Source organism: Lepidothrix coronata, unplaced genomic scaffold (assembly GCF_001604755.1).
Source record: "Lepidothrix coronata isolate B3197 unplaced genomic scaffold, Lepidothrix_coronata-1.0 Scaffold258, whole genome shotgun sequence".
Taxonomy (NCBI): domain Eukaryota; kingdom Metazoa; phylum Chordata; class Aves; order Passeriformes; family Pipridae; genus Lepidothrix; species Lepidothrix coronata.
In genome coordinates, this window is record NW_016690438.1 from 687058 (window position 1) to 714977 (window position 27920).

At 36.0% G+C, this 27920-nt stretch overlaps 1 protein-coding gene across 4 annotated transcripts in view; it reads right to left on the reverse strand.

The window, feature by feature from the left end:
- TBC1D5 (TBC1 domain family member 5) overlaps positions 1-27920 on the reverse strand; it is a 290939-nt gene that overhangs the window by 71722 nt on the left and 191297 nt on the right. For all 4 annotated transcript variants that reach the window (XM_017835483.1, XM_017835481.1, XM_017835484.1 and 1 more), the window contains 2 exons: positions 6926-7068; positions 556-662 (listed from right to left, as the gene is read on the reverse strand). In XM_017835483.1, the coding sequence (XP_017690972.1) occupies positions 556-662; positions 6926-7068 (250 nt within the window). The remainder of the gene's footprint in view (positions 1-555; positions 663-6925; positions 7069-27920) is intronic.

Sequence of the window (27920 nt, forward strand, 5' to 3'; positions counted from 1 at the left end):
TGTATGCTAGTAATAGGTGACATAAAATTTATGAATTTATACATTTTATTCATGTGAATCTTTACAGGCTGTAACACCAGACTCTCGTTTTTAGTTGAAAACCATCACATAACTATGTGTAGTAGTGCTTTCAGGATTAACAGTAATTAATCTGCAGAAATCCCATGAAAAAGGTCTTTCAGATGAAATTGCATGATGGTTTCTATACAGCTTACTAGTTTTTATATAGTAACACTACTGTTTCCCTCAAAAGTATACTATATCATGAAATATGTCTGTGCTGAGTACCAAGCAAAGTTATTTTAAAGAGCATGAATATCTGCAGTATAACTCCTGGATAACTTTAGCAAAGTGTCCTTTAAAGTATCCTTTAAAGCATAAAGGAACTTGTTTCTACTCTGTTACCAACTCTTTCTTTCAGCTCTTTTGTTAGGTAAGAAGAAACTTGAAACTATCATTTAGTACCCAAAATGTAGGTTGTTATTAACTTCATAGCATTTTGAGCATTTTATTACAATGATTTATTCCCTGTATTTACAGAGCAAGCAATCTCACCTTTGGATCTCGGAGAAAAAGTGCTCTTAGGATAAGGGAGTGAACATCTCCAATGGGTGGATAATGCATCAGAAGTCCCAAACAGGTCTGATAATTACTTGAAATCACTACAAAGAAAATGAGAAAAAAAAGAGAGAGAGGGAGAAAAAATATTACTATCTTATTTTGATATTCCAGTAATACCTTTTCCAGTAAATTCATTACAGTTGAGATTCAGCTGTCTTTTCCCACATGGTCTCTCAGAACTAAGGCAGGGCTGAGCGTAAAAGAAGGTATTTTATAATCAAGCTTCATGACTACACTTGGTCCAATATAATTATGAAAAATGCTAAACCTACCACTTTGTCATAAACATTTATGTTAGCTCCAGATTTAGATGCCTAAAGCATCTAAATGTGCACCTAAAGCCTGCCTGAGTCAGTGGAGGTCAGGGCAATACATTGAGTGGAGCCTGAAGAACTAGTCTTACACTCCGAAATGGACACTGACTTTTCAGACATCAGGTGTCTACAGACATCTAAATTTAAATTTGATAATTTGTGGTTATGGCTTTATGATAACTTTGCCCCACTGTGACAAGTCTTTGTTGAAATATCTATGTTTTATGTTGTTCTTATATACGTATACACATACACACACACACACTGATACACACACGTAAAATTATGTCAACAACTCCTTGTTTTCTCATAAATCAGAAACTTCAAAAAATGTTCAGGAAAAAGGGAAAAGACTAGATTTTAATTTCATAAATAATTAAAAAGATATTATACCATCAACTTTTTCAGAGTTGTTTCACTTATTCAGAAAGTTTATCATTTTGTTCTAATTCTGCTTGATTTTATCTGAATCTATGTAAGTATACTCTATGGCTCTTTGCTTGTTGTTGTCATCTTTTTTTTTTTTTCCCCCAAATCAATCTAATTATGAGTGCAATTATTAAAGACATCTTTTCAAGCAGGTCTATGTAAACTACTTCATTTCTTTTCCACCATCTAAATCCAGGCAATCCATCTGCCACAGCTGTCAAAGCAATGCCTGTTAATGACGCCTCCACTGCAACATGAACACAGCCTTCGACAATAGTAGTTGTAAATAAATTTCTAACAAACTTTACTATTCTGAGAACTTTAGCTATAGTACAAATACTTTTAATTCATCAGGGTAATTGCAAACACAAAATTATTTTGAATCAATAAAAGGCAAAATAAAGGACCGTTTTGCAAACAGAGAAATTTAAATGTTTTACTTTTTTCTTTGATGTGAATAAGCCTCATATCCTCCTGCACCTTACCTCCTTCAACAAGAGGATTATGGGGAAAAGATGCAGGACTGGGCAAAATGAATAATTATAATCTGTGTAAGGAACCACTTTATCATCTTCATTTCCGTTGCTGATCCGACAGCTTGTAATTTCATACATCTGCTTTCATTTGTAAAGCACTCACTTATCCTACTCATTCTTTATCTGTTCTGCCTGTTCTTTTTCCTACCCTTTGTTTTTCTTGTTCATATTCAGGTACCTGCTTTTTCTTCTTGAAGTCACAAAGCTGGCATAATGAACACAATACAATGGGCTCCGTCAGAGTTCTTTCAGAGTATAATACAAGCACCACATAGTACATACCCAATCAAACTCTCATATGTAAATCAAATTTAAGATGCTGAACTGCAGTTACGATCATGATGCCTTTTTACCAAAGCAAATAAAAACAGTGAATATTGATATTAAATGCTAAATAGTTTTATAAACAGTAGACAGAAAGACCAATGCGTTTCTCTTTTGAACAGATCGGTATGTGTTCTATTCAGCAATGTAAAATGGATTAAAAACATCCATTCTTTATTTTTCCTGGAAGAGTTCTTTGCTGTCTTCAGGTATAGAGAAAATTAAATATTAAAAAAACTAATTTAACGGTGCAGACTTGACTCCTGACAAAAAAACCTTGCTATTCAAAGAAAGTTACAAAACTCCAGCACTCCAGAGAGGAAGACTGGATAACTTTTATATACATATTTTTTTTTTATCTTCAGGGTTTCCCCCACATATTCAGCTGCTCCCTTTTCATGTAAAAATCTTTACAGAAGAGAACACTGTTACCAATGCTCTATTTGCGGGGAATGCTGTTTTGCTGAAACACCTCTTGTTTCAGAGTGATCCGTATGCTGCCCATGACCTGGCAAGCGCGCTCACAGCCCAGAAAACCAACACTATCCCGGGCTGCATCAAAAGCAGAGAGGCCAGGAGGTCAAGGGAGGTGATTCTCCCCTTTTACTCCACTCTTGTGAGACCCCACCTGGAGTACTGCATCCAGGTCTGGGGCCCGCAACACAAGAAGGACGTAGTCTGGCTGGAGCAAGCCCAGAGGAGGGCCACAAAGGTGATCAAACAGCTGGAACACCTCTACAATGCAGACAGAGTGAGAGATTTGGGGCTGTTCAGCCTGGAGTAGAGAAGGCTCCAGAGAGACCTTACCAGGGCCTGTAAGGACATGAAAAGGGCCAAGAGTTTTAAACTGAAAGAGGATAGATTTAGACTGGACATAAGGAAGAAATTCTTTACTGTGAAGGTGGTGAGGCACTGAAACAGGTTGCCCAAAGACGCTGTGGATGTCTCATCCCTGGAAGTGTTCCAGGTCAAGTTGGATGGGGCTTTGAGCAATCTGGTCTAGTGGAAGGTGCCTCTGCCCATGCCAGGGGATTGGACTAGATAATCCCTGAAGGTCCCTTTCAACCCAAACCATTCTATGATTACTGTCTCATCAGGACAAAATATATAATATTATACAACAGAGTGGGAGTTTTCTTAAAAAATACAGAGAAAATACTAGTAAAAGTGAATATGCCTATCGGAGTTAAAAGGATTTCTAAGAATCATCTGTAGGATGAAGTTTCTGAAAGGAGACTCTGTGCAATACAAATTTATCCAGTCTCAGCAATAGCTGAATACTGCTGACGTTCAATGGTGAAGTATCTTACATTGTGTCCAGCAGCCTTGTAAAAAGCTTTACCTGTGCTTTTCCTTCACTCACTGGCTTAGTGACAGAGTCACATGTGGATCCACCTTCTATTGCAAACCCAAAGAAGAATGCTACTGGTATTTTTAGGGAAAGGAGTAGAAAAACTCCTCTACATAGAGAATACAATCTTACTGTCCTTTGATAAATATTTGTTATTCAGTGCCCAGAGGAACATCAAATTGCTTTATCCCTTCTGCTTTAGAAGAGACTCACATTTCTCTGTTGGTCCAGTAACAATTCCTGGATACAAGCAGCAATAATAGTGGTGGGAAACCTGAAAACTCACTGTATGGTCCTCAACAAAGTCCTAATTTTCTAACACATGTAATTTCAAAGGAGTTAAATGTTTGGTGTCACTGATCCTGTATCCAGATAATTTCCTAAGACTGGAAGGGTGGGACTACTTCCCCCTGCTTCTTTATGCATGGCCACATTCTCTTTAGTAGTCCCTAAACTGAGTTAAACATAAATAATATGAACATCTTGCACTATAACAAAAATAACAAATCAGTTCCTCTAAGAAGTGATTGTGGCTTCTTATTTCCCTCAAAATATTCAGAGTGCTTTTAGACATAAAAACTATTTTCTAAAAATGGCCATACCTAGTCTTCAAGTGGAAACATGATAAAAATATACTTATTCTAACACTGATCAGTCAAAATTAGCTCCTGGTGCAATTAGTTTACTATGCAAAATATAGACAGGTTTTCCAGTTTGTTCATTCTTGCCTTTCTTGAATGGAAGTATATAAAATACATCTATTTTTGCACTACGTCCTTCCTTCTATTCTGATTTCATCAACAACTGCATGTATATCCACAACAGTGAAACAAAATTAAATATACATGCTTCTCATTTGACAGATTAAAAAAAGTATTTTTTTTGCATTAATTTTTCCAAAGAAACACAGGAAATAATTTCTTAAAACTCACAGATACTCTGGTACACAACCCTACACTTGGCTCGTGAGGATTATCACTCCACAGACAAAGCTCTGCTTGGATACCGATGTAAAACTGAACAGAGCAGTTTAGAGAATGGCTGTGTATATGATTATGTATCTTTAATCTCTAAAATATATAAACAATAATCTGATATTCTAAATTCTCAAGAATTGAGTAATACATTGTTTGAGCAACAGAGAATTTCAAAACTAAAATAAAAATGAAAAATATAGCAGAAATAATGCTTTCTTAAAATCATGTCTTTGAGAGCATCATAACAGAGCACAGAAAAAAATCCATCAATTCCCAAAACAGCAACTTGTCACCCATCCCTGAATGTGTTGGTATAAAAGAATCTGCATAATTTCTAAACTTTCAAATGCTTTTAGTACTGTATTATTATAATTGATTATTTTTAACACTTTTATAACATATTATCTTAGAAACTCTATTATTGTTCCTATTGTTCCAAGGTTTTTAAACTAAAAATTTCCTGGTGGTTTATTTAAAGATGATTATCATCATTGGATAGCTTCAGCTTATGCTTCTTTTCATCAAATGAAAAGAAGCTCTTATAAACTTATTTTATTTGAAAATGTGTTAAAAATTATTACAACACAACTTTGTTCAAATCTCAAATATTATCAGCAATAGAAAAATGAGGAAAAATGGAAAACTTTCCTATTACAGATATGTGAGAAAAACTTTCTTTTATCAAATCAAGAACTGTAGACATAGCTATAGTTTGAGCTTGACTTTGGAAATATATTCAACTTTACAGTATTTATGACTCAATATTTTTCTTCACCGTTCTGTTATATTTAGAGTAACTACCTAGGTCCAGCTACAGAACACGAAGTTACTTATTACAGAAACAGTCAGCGTATGAAGTATTAGCTGTCCTGATGAGATGACTCTGCCTCTCATTTTGGCAAATGTACTCCACTGTAATGCTATTTACTACTCTATTTACTAAGCCTAGGGAGTTCAGAGAAAAAAGAGAGACTGATTTCATACAAATGCCTGGAACACATTTTTAGCTCACATTTTAGTTAACTCATACTGATACTTGTACATGAGCACCACAAATCAAAAGAAAACAAACCTAGAACTTTCCTTCCCCAAGAACAGAGGGGGTTCTTACAAGCACAGTTCTAACATGTTTTTTTTTTAAAGATAAATAATGACGCAAAATAAAATACTGATGTTAAGACACATTCTTACATGCCTATTCACTACACACCTCTACCAAAAATTTTAAGATTCCTTCAGTTTACTGCACATAAACAAGCAAGACTTAGATTGCAAAACATAATGACCTGGAATCAGATCATCCTGAAACAGCAGTATTAATTTTGAAACCTCTGAACAGAATTAAATGTCCACTTCTTTGAGAGGAATGAAAGGCAGCTCTATATGCTGCATGTTTATTAAAAAGTAATTAAAAAACACATGAAGGTAGGCAATGGAACGACATGTACATTTAAAGTACCACGTTATATTTTCAAGATTGGGCCCTAAAATAGGAACCACAGATGTTGGTAACTTCCTGTGTCCTAGAATACAAAATTGTGTCAAATACGTGACCTTGTTATAACCTAAAGCTTACAGATGGTATATACTTAACTCTGAATAGCATGCTATAGAATTCATATACTTAATGACAGCCATGCATCTTGTTGCAAAATGTATACTTTGTTGTGTCAGTCGCATACAGAATTTTTTGCAGAATATAATGGGACAGAAATAAATGCCTCAATTAATCATTATGTAGCTTTCTCCTCCCATTCACAATTATATAAGCTAATAATTTCTTGTTTTTCCTAACTTAATATATTTATTGATCATCACTAAACTATAAGAATTCATCTGCACACATATTTCAGGTGTACTAAATCAAAATAAAATAAATTGTAATTTTTTAAAGATGCCATTCTTGCATAGAATAAACATACTCTGTAATTGTTACTAATTTTTGCATTTCCTTCAAGATATATCTCCGAAAATTATGAGTCATTGTCTTGTGCATTTTCTCCTTTCTCACAGGGGAACAGCATAAAAATATTTTTAAGGTCACAGGGAGGCTTTATTCAATTCATCAGCTTGGTCGCAAGGTGGAGCTCTATACATACCTGTATCACTTAACAGCACATAAAACCTGCAACTCCATATAAAAACACAGAACTACTCAGAAAACAAACCTGCATTTAACTCCAAGACACAATTTGTTTCATAAATACAGCAGGCCGTGTCTGATAATAAATAGCTCCTCTCCTAGTATTTGGAACGATTTTCAGTATGTTAAAAAAGTCACAGTGAAATTTAGCATTTTTTTTAAGTTCTCTTTTTCTTTTAAAGAATAGGTTTGCATTCTTTTTAAAAAATTGTAAGATAGTTGATACTTACAGGCATCTCTGATATATAACAACATGGCTACAAAAATGTAGTCAACTAAATTCAGGGTGATACTGTCAGCAAATAGAGCATCCCAGACAACCAGAAGGTCCTGAAGTGGGAATTCACGTCCAAACAGGAGCCTTACCCATCGCCTGAAAAAAAAAGGAAAAGTTGTATTTCTCCATTTACCAAGTATGATGAAGTCACTACATATATCCCCAGGATCAACTACTATCCAAAACATTTAACTGGAAAATTTTGCAAAGCATCAAGATCTATGATAACCCACTTAACTAACTGTATTTGTGGAAATGTTACTGCATCTACATCAAAGAAATTATATATTACAGACTATAGAAGCCTCACTGACTAATAAAATCATTTGGACATATCAATCCCATATACCAGATTTTTGAGCATTTAATGTGATAGTGATCTAAGATGAAAGGGAGAAAATGTTATGCAAGAATAGCATGGAATGGCAAAAACAGGAGGGTGAAGCCAGTGGTTTGTTTATGAGAAGCGCTGAAAAGCCCAGTCAAGCGAAAGCCAGTTCAGAAGCAGATGCCAAACAGCAGTTAAAATGGACCAAGTCACACGTACTGTGAAGGGGCTTACTCCCTGTTATGGATGACAGTGTTTGCAGCTCCACGTAAAATATGCTATGGATGCTATTTTCATTAAATCTAATTTAAATCTTTACCAGATTTAGTGATAATCTGCATGTAGACTATACCGTTAAATCCTGTTCACCTCTGTGCTGTTTTTATACCTAGTAAAATGTGAAAATCTGTCTTATTAAATGTAATATTTGCTTGAATCTGGAAGCTTGAGATGTAGTAGAACAAAGTTGTTTCTCTAGATTTCTCATTTCTAGTTCTGGCTCTTATGTTGACTTACTTGGTGACCTCAGGAAAGGTACTTCTCTTCCCTCCCTTCCCTATTCCAGAACAGACCCACTAGCTTTGTACCTTTTTAGGTAGGATTATCTAAGGTCACATTTGAAAGAGCTGAAGAATAGTTAGTAACGTTAATCCTGAAATAGTCATTATGAAATGGACTTAAAAATAATGTATTACATTTTTAGCTGGGATATGCAAATAGCTACGCATGTGGAATCTGTTTACTCAGTGGCAAGAAAAGATTGATTGCAAATTTCTGCTAAGCAAATTAAGTCATTCTTTAAAACTCACAAAAATTTCTAAAAAGGCAACTTTTCTTCTTCAAGATTAGTTTCACTCGTAAGAATTCATGTTTAACCACTTTTGGTCCATAGCTCATTATTGGTTTAAGGCATCTGGGGTTTTGTGTTTTGGGGCTGGTATGCTTTTTTCGGTGATTCCAGTAACAAAAGTTCATTTTTAGACAAATGAATTCCAACACACCATTTCAGCATAAGTTTTGAAGATAGTAACAATCTGTAAAAAAAACCAGATTAATTTCTCATAAAAGAAATTCAAAGAGACTGTTTTGAAAGTCAAGGTTTTGTTCACTAAACTTTTATTCTTCTCGCCACTGGAACCATACGTACAATCCACAAAAATATCCAAGCACAGATTTAGAGATCACTATATAGAATCTTTTCCTTGCAAGACATGTTCCCTTCTAAAAGTGAAAATATGTGATCTCAAAAGGCAGTGTCATCTCATTCTCGTATCAAACATTTATGTTCTAAGGCCTTTTAACTTTTTATGTTTGCACAGTAATTATAAAAGTCTCAATATTAGCTACAACAAATCACAAACTCTGTGTATTTCCCTGTCTGATCAAACTCCTTTCCTATGAGGACTTATTTTCAGGCCTCAGAAAGAGAAGACAGAGGAACTGTTACACAAAAGCAAGGCTTAGCTGGTGCATTTAACACCATGCCTGTTCTAAGGGATTTTGCCACATAGTGGCACGTAACCCCGCAGTGCCTTGCCTTCAGGAGACTATTATCCTATGGTGACACAAACATTACCCAAACTCCGTGTGAAGCCTATTACTTGCATTAACAACTCCTCCCACCTGTAAACACACAACTTTCAAGTTACACAAACTGTTAGGCAAGAAATTTCAGCTAAGCTTGAAGCATTTGAACTGACTTTGCTTGCAACTACCCAAGTCTCATTCAGAAGCCTTGCTAAGAATCTAATACATTTCAAGGGAAAAAATACACCATGGGGTAATGGGATTTGTTATTAGTCTTTTATTAGAAATCTCTTTTGCTTCTTTACTACTTCATTATGCAGTGTTAATCGTTTGTAGATGCAGGTTTATTCTGCTCAAGCAGAAGTCATTCCTTTTTTCTCCTGCTTTTATATTTTCTCCTGGGAAAATTAAATCTCATTCCCCAGAGGTATCACGTTTCACAGATGTAGACTGCTGAAGAACAACTGGACTTTCTTTAGCAACCATAATATTACTGCTAATTATTTGAACCTTCCTGTCTTAAAGGGAGTAAGCAATTCATACTGTTGTAAATGCATATATACTAACTGCTCTCTTATATTTTTCAGCAGCGTTTAGCTCACAGCGTGTATAAACCTAGGACCCTATTGCCTCTGAACCATGCTGCCATATGGCAGGACTTCACTCAGCTTTTATATTCATAAAAAAGGATCTTAATTCCTTAACTAAATGTCCACACTGAAAAGGTGTCTTTCAAACTAACACATTTTTATTGCTTTTACAAATATTTGCAAAGAGAATTTAAGACACACTTAATAACTGCCTTGGACATGATAAACCTTTTTTTTTTTTTTTTTGAGACTGCTGTCTGTGTTTTAATTATTGTTCTGTCCTGTTAATCTTGCCTTACATCTGTTACACCTGCAGCCTGTGAGGCTCACAATAGTATACCTTTTATCACATGCAGTAATACAATAATTCATATTTTACCAGGCACACTTAGCAATTAAAATCCACAAAAAAACCCCCAGATTCTTTAAAGGCATAATACACCAAGGTACTACTACCTACATTGTAGAATATGTAATTGTATCTTCCACTTATGATTCCTATATAATTAAACCAATATTCTCAAGAGATCAGTAATTACTAGCAATAGATAATGATTCATTAATGACCTTACAATATAGGGAAAGCAGGAGAAAACTGTTCTCTAGTAAAGCCGTTAAATAAGGCAATGATCCAGCTTTACCAGTTTTAACTAACACCACAACCATTTTACTGAGATTTACAGGACAATTCTCCAAGCATCAGAATTTAAACTTATGTGTTCCAGATTAGTTGCTTATCTTTTCAATCTTCTTGGAAGGCAGAGAATTCTTTTCAAAAAAATTAAATAAGCCCAAGGAATGGTTACAGACGAGGCAAAATAAACACTTCAGGAGTTTTTATGAGGCAAACCCAACACAATGCAATCAGAAAGAATAAGAAAAACACCGGTAACACCAGGAAAAGGGAAAGCATGAGTCTGAAGCTACTTCTAAATGACTTCATCTAGGACTTACAATTTGACAACAAGGTGCTTAAAACTTCTACTTGTTCAGAGCCTGTTTTCAGTCATTTATACATTTGCTAAACTCAATCTTCAGTATAATTCCACTCCAAGCGTCTGCTCAAGGCTTGATTTTTTTCATTCATTGATATTATTCATTAGAAAAAGGCTAAAAAAATTCTGCTAGCATTTAACTTATTTTTTTCTGCAAGCATTTCACTAAGGTTTAGAATCAAAACAACAAGGTCTCTGGTATTTTCTTTTTGCTGTGCATATTAAAAAAAAATAAAAGCCCAAATTTGGTAATTCCTTATTTGACCTAAACACAGCAGAGTGAAGATTTCCATGAAGCATGTTCTGTTTCTTCCTAACTCTTGCCACCAGCTCAAGAATGCATCTGCCATCCCGTCCATCCCAGCTACACTCTCCTTCCTGAGTGGGAAATGGCAAATGTGTGTATCATCCCCTGCAATGCCTAGTGCCACTTAGGGGACGTGATAGTTGAGGATGCTGTTTCTCTGGTTTCCAATGCTTGCAAGACTCACTAGTAGAAGTCTTTCAGAGAAATGGAGGGTCAGTAGGATTTTGCAGGATGTAATTTCATTTTCAGTGCAAGTTTTGCTACCTTTTTTTTTTTTTTTTAAAGAAGAAAATTATTTAAATGGACTGTGAGTTTTGAAAAGAACACCATCTTATCAAAACTAAGCCCTTGGAAGCTGAGAAATGCCAAAATTAACATCCGTTGTTTACTGACTGAGAAAATGATATGTAAACTCTGTCTCTTTAAACTCTGTCATGAATTATGTTCAAGCAAACATTTGTAGCCAGTGCAATTTACTATGTAAAGTCATGGTCAATAATTTAGGAGAAAGGGTAGACAGACTTGAGCTGTGATCTGCTTGTTCAAAAATAAGACATGGAAAAAGGATGAGGAGCGACATTTGTACAAGACTTTCGAAAGAACTTAAAATTATACAGAAGATGAAAACTTTAATAGTGCAGTGACAGCCAGTAAGCACTACTCTGGGCAGTCCCGATGCCTGCACTATTATTTTGGGCATCTGTGTTTCTAACCTACACCGAGTGGGCTGCAGATGAAGAAGGCTGCATACCACTGTGGCTGTTCTCCTGCAAAGGTACCCAGCAGCAGGCAAGGCTAATGCAGGATCTAAGAACAAAGAGATCGGTAAATACAGAGTAAAAGCACCCTCAAAAGAAGACATTTGATTCCAGAAATTCTCCCAGATTTGGTAGTTGCAAGAAGAAGTCAGAGGGAAGACAGGCAAGCTCCATCAGAGGATGTGTAAGATAGTTCATTTTCTTTTAATGACATGGAGACCAATCAAGATAAGCTTTAGAAACATTCCAGCTTGTTACACAGTCCATTTCTCCAATGCTCTGTCTCCTTTCTTAATAAATCTTTTTCTTATTAAAACTCCCGTGGCTTTATACAGTTCAGGATTTTTTACTGAATATCCTAAAGAGATTAATAAAACCTTGAAATGATACAAGACAGAGAAGGAAACATGCTCGAAGTATAATCACAACTTGTTCCTTCAGCTGCTGTTCTACAAGGCTCTTGTGGAAGGGCAGTACTGCTTATGGTGCAAGAGGAACTCTTAATGATCACAGATGAGAAGAAAGTCAAAACAGCTAAGTCTAACAATTAACAAAATGGCATTTCTAAGATAAACAAAACCTTATTAAAATCCAATATTTTGTCAGAACAGAAAGAAGCATGTGAAATCCCAATAAAGCCAAAAAAGCTGGTACAAGAAGTTATGTGGGAAGCTCACCAGACTTTCAGGGATTTCCAGATACTTCTAATGTGTTCGATCTAAACACTGAGAATTTTACACACAGCATACCCTCATATGCACACCACCCATAAATGATGTACAGTGTGATATTGTTACAGCATATGCTCCATTTTTTGCCTTAATCTACTTAACTTGTGAAGGGAATGAAAACAGACATCTTGCTAGAAGATGTGTTTACTTCAACCATAAATTCAAATGTTAATTCTGGATTTATTAGATAAAATTATGTGGCCTTTGTCATTTGAGAAGGCAGACAAGATGATCAGATTTTCCTCAGGCTGTAAAACATTTAAATATTATAGATTTCTACCACATTGTATCCTGCAGCGTATGCTGATTGTAAAAAAGTGTGTGTGATAAGGAGGAAGAAAGTGCGTGCCAGCATCTAACACATCGTTCTGCTTCTCCTTAGACTTACAGATAATAGCAAGTATATAAAAAGATTCTTCTTATGTATGTCTGCCTTATCTGTTAAAGTAATTTCAGAGTTGTATTCGGACTACTATTCTGCTAGAGAATGACATACAAGCTTCCATGTGACTGTGATCTAAGTGGGATTGTCCTGTCCTGGACTCCCATGAAGGTTGTTCACTTCATCCAGTTTCTCCCATACTGGATGCATGAAGATCTGGTGGATCATAGCACCAAGTACACGAATCATGGCTCTGCTGCTGGGAGGATACTTGGTTTCTTTTTTCTGTTTCAAATTCTATTTGGTTTGTGGTCACGTCCATTCAGTTTTAAATTTTACACAGTTATATTAAAAATCCCTCAATTTTAAATATTATGATAATATCCAGAAGCTTTCTGTTCCACAGTTTAGACACTGGGGTCTTAACACAAAGATAAAAATTATGGTGCTTGAAAACAATTCAAATGAAAATGAAACTAGACATTTATATCATGGATTATATGCGTTTCAAACTACCGTAAGTTTTCCTGTCAGAAAAGAAGTATTTAAAATTAAAGAATAATGATAATAAACACTCATTTAGCAATATAAATCTAGTCAAATTTAGGCTAAGTGGTGAAAAAGAATACTGTATAAATTTTGTTGACTTCTTTCCACCTGGGAAAAAGGTTCTGATTTGCCCTATTGAAACTTCCTCATACTCTACATATCCCAAACTTTTTTATAGTAATTACTTTATCAAACACATACCTTGAATTTTATTTTTTACTAATAAGTGACATGATCATCTAGTTCTTATGTAAATGATTTCCTTTTTCATTTGGTTTCTTTAAGATTACTGGCAATGATTACTCAGTTTTGCATTTAAGAAAAATTCTCTGGGTGTTTTGAAAACTCTAAGCATTTCCCTATTAATGAAGGTTTTTTGTTCTAAAAAACCGAATTCCTAATAATTAGCTGTTTTTTCTTATCATAATTTACCCTTCTCTGCAAAAGCACTTACTGCTGTTTTAAGCCAGACCAATTCTAACATACTCACTTGCAGAAATGCGCTTAATGAAAAAAAAAATGTCACTCCTATCCTCAAAAAGGTTAAGAAGGACCCAAGGAACTACAAGTCAGCCAGCCTAACCTTGATCTCTGGAAAGATGATAAAGCAACTAATCCTGTAAACCATTTCCAGGCACATGAAGAAAATCATTAGGAGTGATCAGCAAGTGGCTTTTCTGTAACACTAAAAATTTCAAAAAACAGAAGTAGGAACTTGAATGTGTTGAGAAGAGAAAACAGAAAGAGATTTCCTAATTTTTCAGCAGGACAGATGGGAGAAATTGGACCTTAATGTGGAAATTTATACTGTGGATGTCACTCTACGTGATCAGAGACCTCCACTGAATGTAGCACTCAGTTTAAAAAGACTCTGCAGGGGGAGAAAACTACACTCTTCAGTTTCTCTTCCATTCCTCTTAAACATTACAAATAAAAATACTTCCACTTTAGTATTTTGCATACACAACAGTTTATAAAGGCTTAGTAATTAACAGCTGTTACAAGCATTGCACTGACATTGCTAGCCTGTGTTTGCAGTAAATATAATATCCAGTTACTGGACTACACCAAGTTGTTGACCATTTGTTAGCGTGAAGGGTGGATAAAACTGTTGTACTCCAGTAGTTACCCACAGAAAGAATGATTATAATAGAACAACTAACACACTTTTGGCCATTGCTGAATTTTTTAAAGGACAGAAATTCTGGACATTTGTCACGATTTTTTAAAAAGATGAGTCAACTTGAGAACAAATATCACAGATCAAAGCTGAGGCACTCATTTTCTACGTATTGGCCAAAATACAGAGTTTACAACATGAAGGGTCTAGCTGTTATACTGTGACTAATTTAGAAGTTATCTGGGCTAAACCGTGCTTTTATTCAAAGGGAAAAGACTGAAGGATATTGCTATGTTTTTTTTCAAAACAACTAAATTTAAACAGCTCAGATTTAAAAAGGTTCAGTGTGATAAAATTACAGTGACAAATCAGAATGAAGAGAGGGGATTGCTACATTTTACTGGAAAAAAAACACTTGAAGCCAATGATAAGCACCCCTAAAGTGCATGGAGTATGGGACTTCATCTCTGACATATATCTAAATCTCTAATAAAATGACCAATAACTGCACTCATAAGAGAAAAATGTAAGAACTCGAAGGTGTACCTACTGAATTCTTACTGCTCTTTGCCTCTGTGCAATTAAAACCTACAGTCCTACATACTGATGATGCATGAGCATTTTGTTTTGCAAATCACTGCAGAGTAGCAAAAACATTTTATTTTTTTTAACAAAAATAATTACAGGTGAATGATTTTAAACACTGTTTGCTGCAATAAACCTATTGAAACAAAAGAGGCACTTCTAAATTAGTGAAGTTCCTACTGATATCAGCTATTAGCAATTAGGAACTCCACCCCCCAACTTTTCCATCTTTAAACAGCAATGATTAAATTTGGTTTTAAAGTGGAGAAATTATATTAGAAAAACAACTCTCAGTGTTGCAATTAAAGCACAGTTCTTAAGATGATAAAATAAATTTGCTAATAGCTTTATCCAGTGATTCAAGATGTACACAGTAGGTTTAAAAGATACAACGATCCTTTTGTACAATCTCTCTTTAAAAGAGGAGTCTTAATCATTTGATCATTCTGTATTGTCAACTCTTATATTGTGTTACTACATTCTCTGTAGAATCCACTTGGACAAGACTTAATCAAAAAGACATGTATTTTGAAATAAAAGGAAGAGATATAATTTTGTTAATAGCTCAAAAGTAAACAAATAACTACTGATAAAATATAAAGTTTATAATCTGTATTGGAGAGATCCCTATCATAATTAAGTAAAAAGTCTTTTCTGTCCATAAAAAAATTGAAATCTACAATTGAACCATCCTTCTCTTACGCTGTACTGAAATGTAAAACCAAATGAACTTTCTTTCTGGTATGCTAAGGAAAACATGTTAAAAATTTCAGGAGATTTAACTTAATTCTTCAGAAGCTATCTGCCTGTGTCCAGCAATGGAACTGCTACACATTGTATCCAAACCAACAAGGCAACACTGTGAATGTACCACTACCTTGACAATCCACGTTAACCTTCTTCTCTTCTCTAATCCTTTTTCTCCATCATGGGTGTTTTTTGGTGTGATAGAAAATTTAGCTGATATAATTAATTATTGGTCCGTAGTAGGCCAAATTTACTCTTTTCTTTTTATAGGAACCTGCTAACAAATGAGATCAAGCTGTGTAGAACCAAAGAAATTTTTAACTGCCCACATAACTGCTTGTATTATCAGTTTATTGCCTTTTGTGATTTGTTAGTGTTTTTATTGTGACTTGTAGCAGGATTCTATAAGACAGACCATTATATGTATTGTTAGTTTGATTTTTTTTTTTAGCTTGGGAGTTCGTAAAAGGATTTACGAATATTTGGAATTATATGAATCAAGGAACATGTATTAACCTTCCCAGTTCTGCCTCGGAAGGCTTTAGATTTATGATGATTTGGCTAAATTTTTCGGAGATATTAATGAGTGAACGAGATAATCTTGACAAAAGAAAATGTCACATGGGGAGCTGTTGAGTCCTGCTTCCTAGACCAGAAGGAGGGGTAGCCATGGACTGCAAAGGGGACATAGATAGAATATAAGAAAGCTTTTTACCAGCTCCCATGTAACTCTCCCTGGATCCATTTATGGAACCAAACATGTTACCAATCAGTGGACATAACATTGCAAAATGCCACTTCTATTCCTTGGAGCACAGAGTATGGGCCTGGTGGAAGGATGTGTTTGCATGAGAACCTTTTGTATAAGCATTTTTTTGTACTTTGTATGAGAACTTTGTATGCATAGATAGCCCAGTTGAAAGTATGAGTAATCATTGTAATTTTTGTATTTGGAACTTCATCAATATTAAGGGATGTAATTTTAACTATTCAAATCCTGATTCATCACATCAATTGTTCCTTTTCATTTTGGTAATAGCACTGTATTGGCCTTGTATTGTATTTGTAGCATCCCTCTTCCTTCTCTCTTTCTCCTTCTGTCTGCTATGTGAAAATCACCACCATCAAAGATTTGCAATGAGCAGCAGAAGAAGAGAAATAACTCTTCTGATGGGGCTCAACTACACTGGTGCTTGAGGCAGTTGTCATGTCTTAGAAGGTGTCATAAACCATCAAAGGCCCCCAAAGCACCCCCAAACTAATTTCTGGGGCTTTCCACCAGATGACTGCACACGATCCACAGTGTTGCAACAGAGAATATAAAACTGCCCCCCCAAGGGAGGTACCTGGGTGTTTCCACCTGAACCTGAATGTATATTAATGCATTAAAATCCATGTTTTGTGAACTTCCCCACCCCTGACGGATCAAGACTGTGACCACCACCTTGACCAGCAGACCCATGGATGCTGGACCCACAGGTGGATCTTCAGGTTTCCTCTCTACCATCTACTCTTATCCTTTCTTTCTCTTTCTTTTCTTTATATATACTTTCTTACATGGTATCTTTATACTATTATATTGTTGCATTTCTATAGACAATAACCAAAACAACTACATACCTCCTTTCTTTTGCAACTAAACTGTTCTAAAATAAACCTGCTTCATATATGTATATATAAAACCACCGGTCATTCAGAGTCGTTTCACTCTAATCCGCCCCAAGGGATCTATTAACAAGAACCTCAGTTACCCCACTTTCTGGGGCGAGTTGTAACACATGGTAAAATTAAGGATGGCAATATATCCAAGAATATGAATTATAAAGTAAACTGGTAACTTTAAGCTAATTAAATATCAGATTGCCTCCTTTATCTCATAAAAATGCATGAATGTATGTCAAACATATCTGAAGTAAAAGGACATGGCCTTTACGAAGTGATAATCTTTCAGCTGGGCTTAAAGCAGAAGAAATTGTCATACTTTGATATGAAGAAAATAAAAATCTTGTTATTTGGCAGCCATGCTCAGAATGGAACAGGCACCAGTAACGAATGCTTTATTAACATCAACAAATTCTTACTATACATACCTTTTGCAGAAGCCTTATTCTAGTATTTTGAAAATTCCTGCTAATTATGTTGAATAGGAACACAGGTAAAAACTAGACTACCACAGATAAATAAAAACCTTGCCAATGAACTAGTAAGAAAAACGTGTAGAGATAACAGGACACCAAAACAGAAGCAAAAACCCACTAGATGCTTTCCCCTTGAGAGTCAAAATTAAACAGAAATAAACTCAAAATCGACAGAATTTCTACTTACCTCCTGAACTGGGGCTTATTTCTACAAAACTCCTTATAATTAAGTATGTAGTATTTCAAAATCTCTTTGGGGATCTCCACTCCAAAGAAGAAATTTATTTATTTTTTAAAATGAGGAGAGAAGATTTATATCATCACTGAATTCAATATTACATCTATTGTAAGCTCTAAAACTAAATTAAGAAGCTGTTCAGAGGGCATACATACAGCACTCCATTTCAATCTATTAGTCTGGCTAAATGCCTTCATACATCCAGTGAAAGGAGTCATCATCATCAATCTGCCAGTTTTAGTGACCAGTCAACTACATGTTGATGCATGCACCGAGGAAACAGAAATGTTTCCTCCCTGCTGTTGTACTCCTAAACGTAAGAATCAAGGGAGGCTGTTCTAATAGGTAGCACACAAAATGGTGATTTAGCTGCTCAGTGTAAATAACAATGTTAGAATCACCACTTTATTTATAACCTTAATTCAAAGGCAAAATAAATGTCTGGAGCCCAATTCCATTATTGAGCAAAGTTAAGAGTTAACTTCTTTTGCCTGCTAAGTTAATCACACCACTGTTATTCAGAGTCATGCTTTCATTTAAATTGTTAAGCAAAAAAATGCACTTTCAAGTTGTTTTATCCTTTCTATATGTACTTCAAAGAAGTTACATATTAGGTACAGGAATATGAACTTCAACTTTTGTGAAACAAAATACCTCTGACTGGTGAAGTTTTGTGTTGTATAGCTGCAGCCTTATGGGAATTCTGCATCTTTTCAGAGATGCACAAGGGCTTAGTGGTCTCATTTAGCTACCTATGTGCCCCTGAAGAAGCCCTGCTAGCAATAAAACACTCTGGTGGCAAACAGCTAATTCATTAATTAACCACAGTATTTGCTGGAAAGGAAAGCACTAAACAACGCTGCACAGAAAGTGCAATTGTGGTTGTTCCAGGTCCCTGTCTGCAGTATGTGCGGCAGAGGCAAGCAATGCCTATGCTGTTTCTAATTATTCCAATTATCATGGCACACTATGAAAACTTGATTAATAACACTGAAGATATTGTTGTGGCAATTAGCCATATGGTTGTGGGACTTTATTCTGTCACGATTTAGCCATTAGCATCTACTTATGTTTGTCAGAACAGAGCATCCGTGACAAGTTGGAGTTCCGCTCACCTTGCCGAGTCCCTGGTGAGCAACACCAGAGAAATGTTTATTCCTGGGAGCCCTGCGCCTGAGTAAATTTTTCATGTGGCATCCGGTCTGACTGGGGACAAATGTCAAGTAGCTTATGCAACGACCCATCAAGCCAGGCTCTCTCTGCAAAAGGTACCTCGTGAGCAGCTTGTCAGGGCAGACTTCTTTCAGGGGAGGATTTGACCAGTAAAATTAGTGTCAAATGTCTTGTATTCAATGTTTTCAATGGTTAACTGTTCAGACAGCATGCACCTACCCTTATTTAGATGCGATGAAATGCTCTATTATGATTTTATACACCTATGAGTTACATACTACCATGTGCTTGAAATGTATATCTCCAAGCACAGGGACCGTGGGGCAGCAGTCTTGTCAGGTTGGTCAGCTGAACTGACAGCTATGTAAGCTGACCATTTTTATGAGCCATCTTTTTAAAACACAAAGTATATATTAAAAAACAACACTTATTTTAAGTGTTCTTTCCTTTATTTTGTGATCAGATTAACTACTCACCTCTAGAAGTTCATCTCTAAGACACAAGTAGAAGTTTTAAAAAATTCAATAATAACGGAAGACTGCCCCGCTTTTCTCCTGAAAGCACAGCAGTAGTCTTACTGCTTCTCTAACACTTCTTGCAGATCAGCTAATGCAAATGTGTTTCTATCAGCTCGTCAGTCAAAATCAAAATGTTTGCAATCAAAGACAACTCCAAACTTGTCTAGTTGTCCACAGTTAGGAATCAACAAGTTAGTCCTTACTAAAAGGAGTAGGAAGCACTCAAGAACTAGCATCTTGCTGCCATATATACAACTGATGAAAGTATCCTTACCTATTCTGGACATGAGAGGAGGAAGCAATAACCCAGGCTTGTGGAAATAACAATAAAATGACACTATGAAAGAAGTTTTCAGGAAGCATAGACCCGTAAGAAAAGCTGCAGTGTTGTAGAAATTCATCAGCTACTGTTAAAAAGAACAATAAGAATTGCTATTTTTCATCTGTTTTTCCAATACCTCTACCCTAACAATAGCTTTCCCTTTATAGTCACTATCTTTTATCTGTATAGGTCTTTCACACACTCTGAGGAGACAGAGATGTCATTTAAAACCATAAAAGTAATCGTAAAGAAATAAAAATAGAAAGAGGACTCAGAGCAGGTGTAATATTTTTAACTAAATTTAACTCATTATTTAATGACAGGAATTTAATTGACAAGACATCTGGGCATAAACTTGCTGACAAATGTCCACGTAAGAAACCAGGAATGATGTGCATACCTCACACAGCTCACTACTGATAGGGATATATGAGCAAAAAAAAGTTATTGGCAAAAGGGAGGGACTGGATCTGCCAAACATCAGACATATGATTTTAATGGATATCTAGTTTTAAGACTGAAAAAAAAAAATCAGTAAAATCTTTTTTCCATTTATGCCTCTTTGATTGAGATGATCGAGTTTGTTTTAAAATAACAATGTTTGTGGAAAATTATATACTGACTGTCCTAGAAAATCCCATCTGTGCACAGATGGAGGGGGTTTGGGTGTAAAGAAGGTAAATAATTAAAAAGGGAAACAAGGAGAGAAATAAATACTGTGTGGGAAAGAAGGAAGAGATGGAAGAGATGAAGGATACACAGAAGTTAGTAGAAGATTTAGCTGGAAAGGAAGTGACGATTTTTTTCATTGGAGCTGTGGAGACCAAGTGAGATAATCTAAGGGGTACTTTGGATGTAGTGCGGATGCTGGGCTCTGCCCTAGGCTGGTGCAGGGGATTAAGCTTTCTCTTTATACATAGTGGATGCTGGTAAGAGGCAAAAGAAGCAGCATATGGCCTTGCTCAAAGTTAAACTGACTGTTCCATCCAAAGGCATCTGCAGAACTCCACCCCCGTCCTCATGGATTCCAAGACAGAGAGAAGACTCTGCAGCTGGAGATGTATCCCTGCAGAGGGAGCAGAACTGCTGTTTTCTTGGGCTGTGTTCTGTCCTTTGCCATGCTGAAAATCTGCTCTCTACTTTGCAGGCCATTGCAAAAATACAATTGCGATTACAATGAAATGGATAATGAGATTGTAGTCTATAGAGTCTGGTGATTAAGAAGATGCATCTGTTTTTCACTTGTTAACCAACCACAAATTTTGGACATAGTTTAGTTGACTATATGCTACATTTTCAGCTAGTACTGCTACTCAGTATTTAGAGCAAACTAGAAGGATGAAAGAGGAGTTAAAAACAGTGCTGTCCACATCCAAGGTCAAATCATACCCATGCCTTAAATACTAGCAGATCAGGTGAGGCCATAATCATCCTTCTTTGGCCTAAGTCATTGTCTGCTAAATCTCTATGCTAGGAGGAAGCTCTGTCCTAGGAAGAGATTTTGGCATGTGTGGCAAAGTAATGTAGGACAGGAAATGTGAGAGTTTGGGTTGTTCTGAGAGCTGGACAAACATTCACTGTCACACGCATTTGCAACTGGCCATATGGGCACCACAAGTACAAGTCTTACAGCAAGACACACTTTAAACAACTCTCGTGTCCCAACGTTGCAGAGAGACGGGGGGGAATGTTTCTTTTCCATTTCTATCTTATTTAGACAGGATTAAGTATTTTCAGGAACTTTCTACTAAGTATATGTGGATTTCTGATTACTTTTGGCACTGCAAATTTTTGTCTGCTAATTCACTGTTTTAGATTAACTTGTTATATATGAACCAAAACCAGTAACAATGAAAAATATGCCAGGTTTTACAGTTCTCTAACTCAAACAGGTGCTTAATTTTAGAAATGAAAAAAGTACTTCTTAATATTTGTTTCTTACCAACCAGAAGTATTCTACCAGCAAAGAATTCAAGTTTTGGTATGCTTCTCAGAAATTTCAGGGTAAAAAAGGGACACTAAAAATCCCTCTCTGACTCTTTGGCAGAAAAATCTGTTGCATACTTCTAGATTTAAAATGAAACATATCTTAAAATGATACTAATTTGAATTCTATTGTCCTCTTTGTACAGTTTGTATTGTTTCCTTAAAATTGTATTTTAATTTCCTTCTTTTGAGAAGTATCTTTTTCTGAACCACTGACTTTCCAATGCTAATGTGAGAGGGACGCAATGGACATTGGAGGTTTGTTTTCAGGCATCTTGAAAAAAGACCTGACATCCTAATTCTCTGGCATTTCCCACGACTGGCAAGTGTCAGTCTGAGGGGGTAGAGGTGAACACCTGTTTCATGGGAGGCATGTCCACAAGTGTAGGTAGGCTCTACTGTAGGCTGTTCCCTAGCTTTTAGAGAAATTGAGATACGGGGAAGGATGTAATACAGGATAAATGATACAGGAGAAATGATCCCTACAGGAAGGTATGAAAAGGGAGGGCTGGAGGCTAGCTGTTTCTAAAGGCTAATTTACCTGATCATACTTTTCCATGCTCCAGCATAATGATGCCAAAATGTACGTAGAGGGCAAGAAGGCCAGAAACATACTTTGGTGTTGCATCTGGGCTAGGGGAGCAAAATGCATTTGCCTGTTAAGCTAATGGATCATTCCTGGCAGCATGGCACCCAGCACTGGAACCCCCTCTGCCAAGTGGACTGAAGTATTCCCTTCAGCTTGTGGGAACAGAGTAGCCCTCTATAACAGATCACACTGATTCGTGATAACCTCAACAATTTCTTGAGTCACATCCTGACTCAATTATTGCTCATGGTTGTTTGGGATGTAGGTGGTATTTTATTTGAAGGTAATTATGCTATTGAGCCTTTAGTTGGCTGTGACAGGTAGAATGCATATTTTGAGGAGGTGGCAGCTACCTCTGCCAGCTGAACCATGCTGTGAAAACACTTGCCAACCATTACTATAAACTTTCCTACTGCCCCGGGAGGTATTCCACAGTCTCAGATATGTGATCTCATACCTGCTTTTAAAAGGTCACTGTTCAGGATACCAGTCATTCACGTATTTTACTTTCATACAGAACTGATGTGGTCCCCAAAGGATCTGTTCACAAAGAATTTTGCAAGCTTTTGACGTCCAAAACAGGCTGACTCAGCAAGAGCTCTGAGTTGGATCGGAGAGTCTGAAAATGGGAGTCTATCTTTGCAGCATTATCTAGTATTTTTTTTTTTTCTGTTAGAATCTCCAGGTCTGAGGTTTATACCCAGAGGTTCAAAGAGGTTTATACCCTAAGACCTCACTTCTACTTGAGGGAAACAACTTGTACCACAAAAATGATTGGAGCAATCAGATTCAAATTCCCTGTTCAATTTTCTGCGGAAAATTATCTTCAGAAAATGCACATCATCTCAGACTTCAGCTTGGCTTTGTGAGAATTTGTGGAGTCTTGGGAGTTCATTTTGATTCTTTCCAATCACTAGTAACAAATGACTTTTTTAATCCAGCATTAACTTTAGGAAAGCACTTGGTGAGGACAGTAAGAACTACAGTATGGAGAATAAAAGAAGTGAAAGCACATCCGTCTTTCAAAAGCAAATGTAACACATAGGATGAGCCAACAATTTAGGAATTGGGAGGCACAGGCATGGGCAAATTATTGTCCCATATCATTTTCCTCTCTTTATGGAAGATAAGCATAATAACTTTCATCAAGTACTATGTATTAAAACCTTATCAGAGAAATTCTTCAATTAAACAGCAGTATTTTAATATTGTGATAAAACAATTATGAATAATTCTTTTCATGAATACCATGATACATAAAATGATGGGGTTTTCAAACATCAAACCCAGAGGCTGAGATTCACTCATATAAAGAATAAACTTTTCTTAGCACTGTCTGAAGTGAGTTAGGATAACACCTATCAGTAATCTGTCAGTATTAGAAAACAACAAAATTGCACAATTTTTGATTCTGAATGTGTCCTTCAGAATGACAAATCTTAAACAGGAAGAAGCTGAATATCTGAGGTAAGGATGGTGCACAGTATACGACACAATTCTACTGGCAAAGAGGCCCTTCAAAGACTGACTGGTCAAATGTAGAGATTTTATTTTAGAGAAATTAACAAGTTTGGATATAATAAAATTTAAAAAAAAACACCTAAAAGACACAAGTTTTATGGCACACTGTACTTTCTCTCAACCTTTTAGTTCAAAATCTGTAAATTGGTTCTGTATTATGCCTAGCCAAAATCACCTTACCATGTGGCTTCTCTACTAACAAACCTCTGCTCCACAGGTATCACATACTTTTCAGATTCACTGGCTCATGATAACTTACTAATTAAACTCAGATCAATAGCCTTAACTCGAACTTAAGTTTGGTAGGTCTACTTCAAAGTTGAAAAAGAGCTTGTGTGTGTGAAAGCCTGTGTACTTTATCAACCATAGTGGTTCCTTTAAAGAAAGATTTTACAACTTACATGCCTTGTCTTGCTATGTTATTAGTCAACCATGTCACTATGAGCTGTTTAATTACTGATATGAGCACATGAATATCATACCTTCAGGTACATACCTCTTGTATTAGGTCAGCAATACTAGTCAAGACATGAAGATACCTCTAGTTTGGAAGCACGTTTGCCCCAGTGTATCAGAAAACTTCCTGCAGCACTGATGTTGCATTTTTTTTAATGTCTAATGATAAATTTATTATTACAATACTTTTTTACTGTTTCACCCAGACAAGGACTCTATTGACACTGAACTTTCACAGAAACGACTGGTTTATCATCACTGCCTTGAAACTAGATATCCTGCTACACAAAGGGACAAATCAAACTTTGAAATGATTGGATAAACATTTTCTAAACCAGTTGGAATTTCCAGAAAGCAAAATGGTGCATTTAATTCTTGTGATTTTTGAGGTTATGCCCCTTGTAATAATTTTTGACTACAAATCCCCTTCAATTTAATGCTGATAAATGTGAGTATTAAAACCCAAAAGCATTGAACTGAATGCTGACAGTTGTGCCATTGCACAGATATATGCACAATTATTAATTATGTCACATGCAGATTTACTGAGATAGTAAGTAAAACCTTAATGGCAAGGGTATCGGTGACTTGGGTGCTAATAAACTTATGTATCATGGATGATTAAAAATTGGAATGGAAGGAGGATGACAACAATATGTTCCACTACTATTAGCAGTTTTGTACTTGTTGATGATGATGTAACTGTGACTGGTGTAGCTGCAAGCACATCATATGTTTCTAGGAACTGAGGCCAGAGGAGGTGTTTTAACCAAGGAGGTACCGGGTAAATAGCCTCAACCTGCACCACAAATTGGGGAAAGTATAGCAACAATGAACTAGTAGAGGCTCTACCTGACATAGACACTAACTTTGTGGAGCTTAATGACATTTCTGTTGTGTACTTATAACGTGGAGTTTCACTACTGTGCCAAACTACTCCAGTATAATTCATTCAAGGCAAAGAAGAATGATGCTTCAAAGAGAAAATTTGAAATTACAAAGTTAAAACTCAGGAAATCCACACACCTAATTCCTGTCACATTGTGAAATCTGAGTTCTGCATGTACATCTCCTTTAGCTCTCATTTCTATCAAAAATATGCATAATTTTAACACTAATTTCGATTAAAATATGCAACATAAAACATAGCAGATACGTGCAGACAATTAACATATTGTATTAACTTCTGCATTTTTTATTCTTTTCTGAATCCTCTGTATTGCATTAACTTTATTTTGCATTTTCATTGTTTTCCTTTCACTACCATAAAACCAATTTGGTTTTACTAATGTTATTCTAAATGCTTTCAAATGGATGAATTCACTTATCATTGGGGTGAAGAACTGAGGAGGGGTCAGCACACACCTTAGCTGCTGAAGTCAATTTTCTGCTAGATTGAGTCAAGAGAGCAACACTGCATCTGTTTGTATTGTTCCGTATCGGTAAATGAAACTTTCCTTTTTTTTTCGTTTGGTTTGGGGGGGCTTTTTGTGTCTTTTTTTTCTTTTGTCTTTTTGCAACAAAAGCTTGGTATTTGCAAAAGCTGTAAGACTGTGGAGACCATAACCTAAAATCATGAGAGCCACAATTTTTATGACTACAATCTTCTTTTCCTGGTGTTCAGGCAGTGGTTTTGGGGTGGATCGCGCTGCATGCGTTCTGATGAGACATTTACAATCTCCTTTATGCAAATTACCCCAGCAGCTGTTTAAGAGCTGTGGTTGTCAGACCAGCAAGGAGAATGTGATTTGGTATGTCACAAATGGGGCAGGGCTTTATTACGCTCTGCTACAAAGTTTTAGCAGATGCCTTAGCACAGATTCAGTGTGATCCTGTAACCCCATTATAACTTCATTGCTTATGGAAAAGAAAACGCAGAAAGCTACCAAATACTGTGGGGATTCTTGGAAACAAGCACTTCACACTGCCTATTTCTGAATTAAGTGCAAATAATAAATTTAATCTTATCATTTAGAGTGGAAAAACTGCAGTTTTCCCCAAAGAAATCAGATTCAGAAGAAGGAGTTTTCCTGGGGAAAACCCCAGTAATAACACCTTTAAGACTAAGAAAATTTTACGAGTAAAAGAAGAAGACTGTTTTTTCTCTTTAAAAATGACTCGTCATAAGCAAATACCATTTACAGCTATAAACACTAAGAGCCTTTGGTAGGACTGCCCATCGAAAATGCTATGTTTGGATTAACGCTGTACATCCCATGGTCAGGAGTAGGATTAAAAGATCCACAGAGGATTCTTTTAGCCGGAAAGACACACATCTGATTTAGTTCACTTCCCTGTGATTGTATTACAGGTTTTCTTTTACTAAGTTTCACCTTGAACTGATGTTTCTTGTTCTTCTTATGCTTGTCACCACACAGCTCCAGAACCTCACTTCTACAACATGTCTCAAGAATTATGGCTCCCTTACAACTCTCTGATATTCAATATATAAATTTGAGGCCATTTTGGACCATTTTTCTTTTGAAAACATTGTCCAATTCTAACTCACTCCCTTTCTAAAGCCAATATTTATTCCCTGACACACTTCTACTGACCAGATGTATCTTTTCGATTTCTGTTTGACGAATGATGATGATCAGAATGGGGAAGGCTAGATGCTAGCAGCTACACTTTAGCAGTTTGGATTAAAATTTTTTAATACAGTTGACCAAAAATATATATCTGGCATTTCAGGTGAGGTCTTAGTATTACCTGCACAATAGCATCAACACTTTCTTATATCTTCTTGAAACACAGGTAACATGATAGCATTTGTCTTTTACACAGCTCATCTACTTGGTGGCTCCCAGATGCTGTGAATCACTTTCGTTCTGTTATCAAACTTTTTTGTTAAGTAAGTCCTCCTTTCTTCTGATCTATCAATCTGTATTTTACCCCTGTGTTATGCCCCCCTGGCTGGGTGGACAGACATCACTAGTATTGCCACCTAGTGACAATTTATAACACAAAACTGTATTTAGAGGGGAAACTAATTTTGAGGTTTTAAGCCTCTTCAAAAATTTCTCAGAATGCTCCAGCCTTCATTTTTTTAAATGCCAATAAGCTGTAAATTCTAAGTGCTCACAAGAGTAATGTGACCAGTCCTTATTCTAGTCTACTCAAGGACTTACTGGTAGAATTTATTACACAAATACAAAAATAAAATACTCCTAGAACTTAAATATATTTAACCATTAGTTGTGTCTGTATGTATGATTACAGTTGTCTGCTACTCATCTTTTTAAAGTTTGAGTTAAGAACAAAAGAGTTCAAAGGAGATGACTTAAAGTGAAGCAACAGCGAAAACAGTTTTTTGTAACATAAGTTGAATTTTGACCTCAGTTACATTACTTGCTGTGGCAAATATTACAACATGTATAGCAGGCAT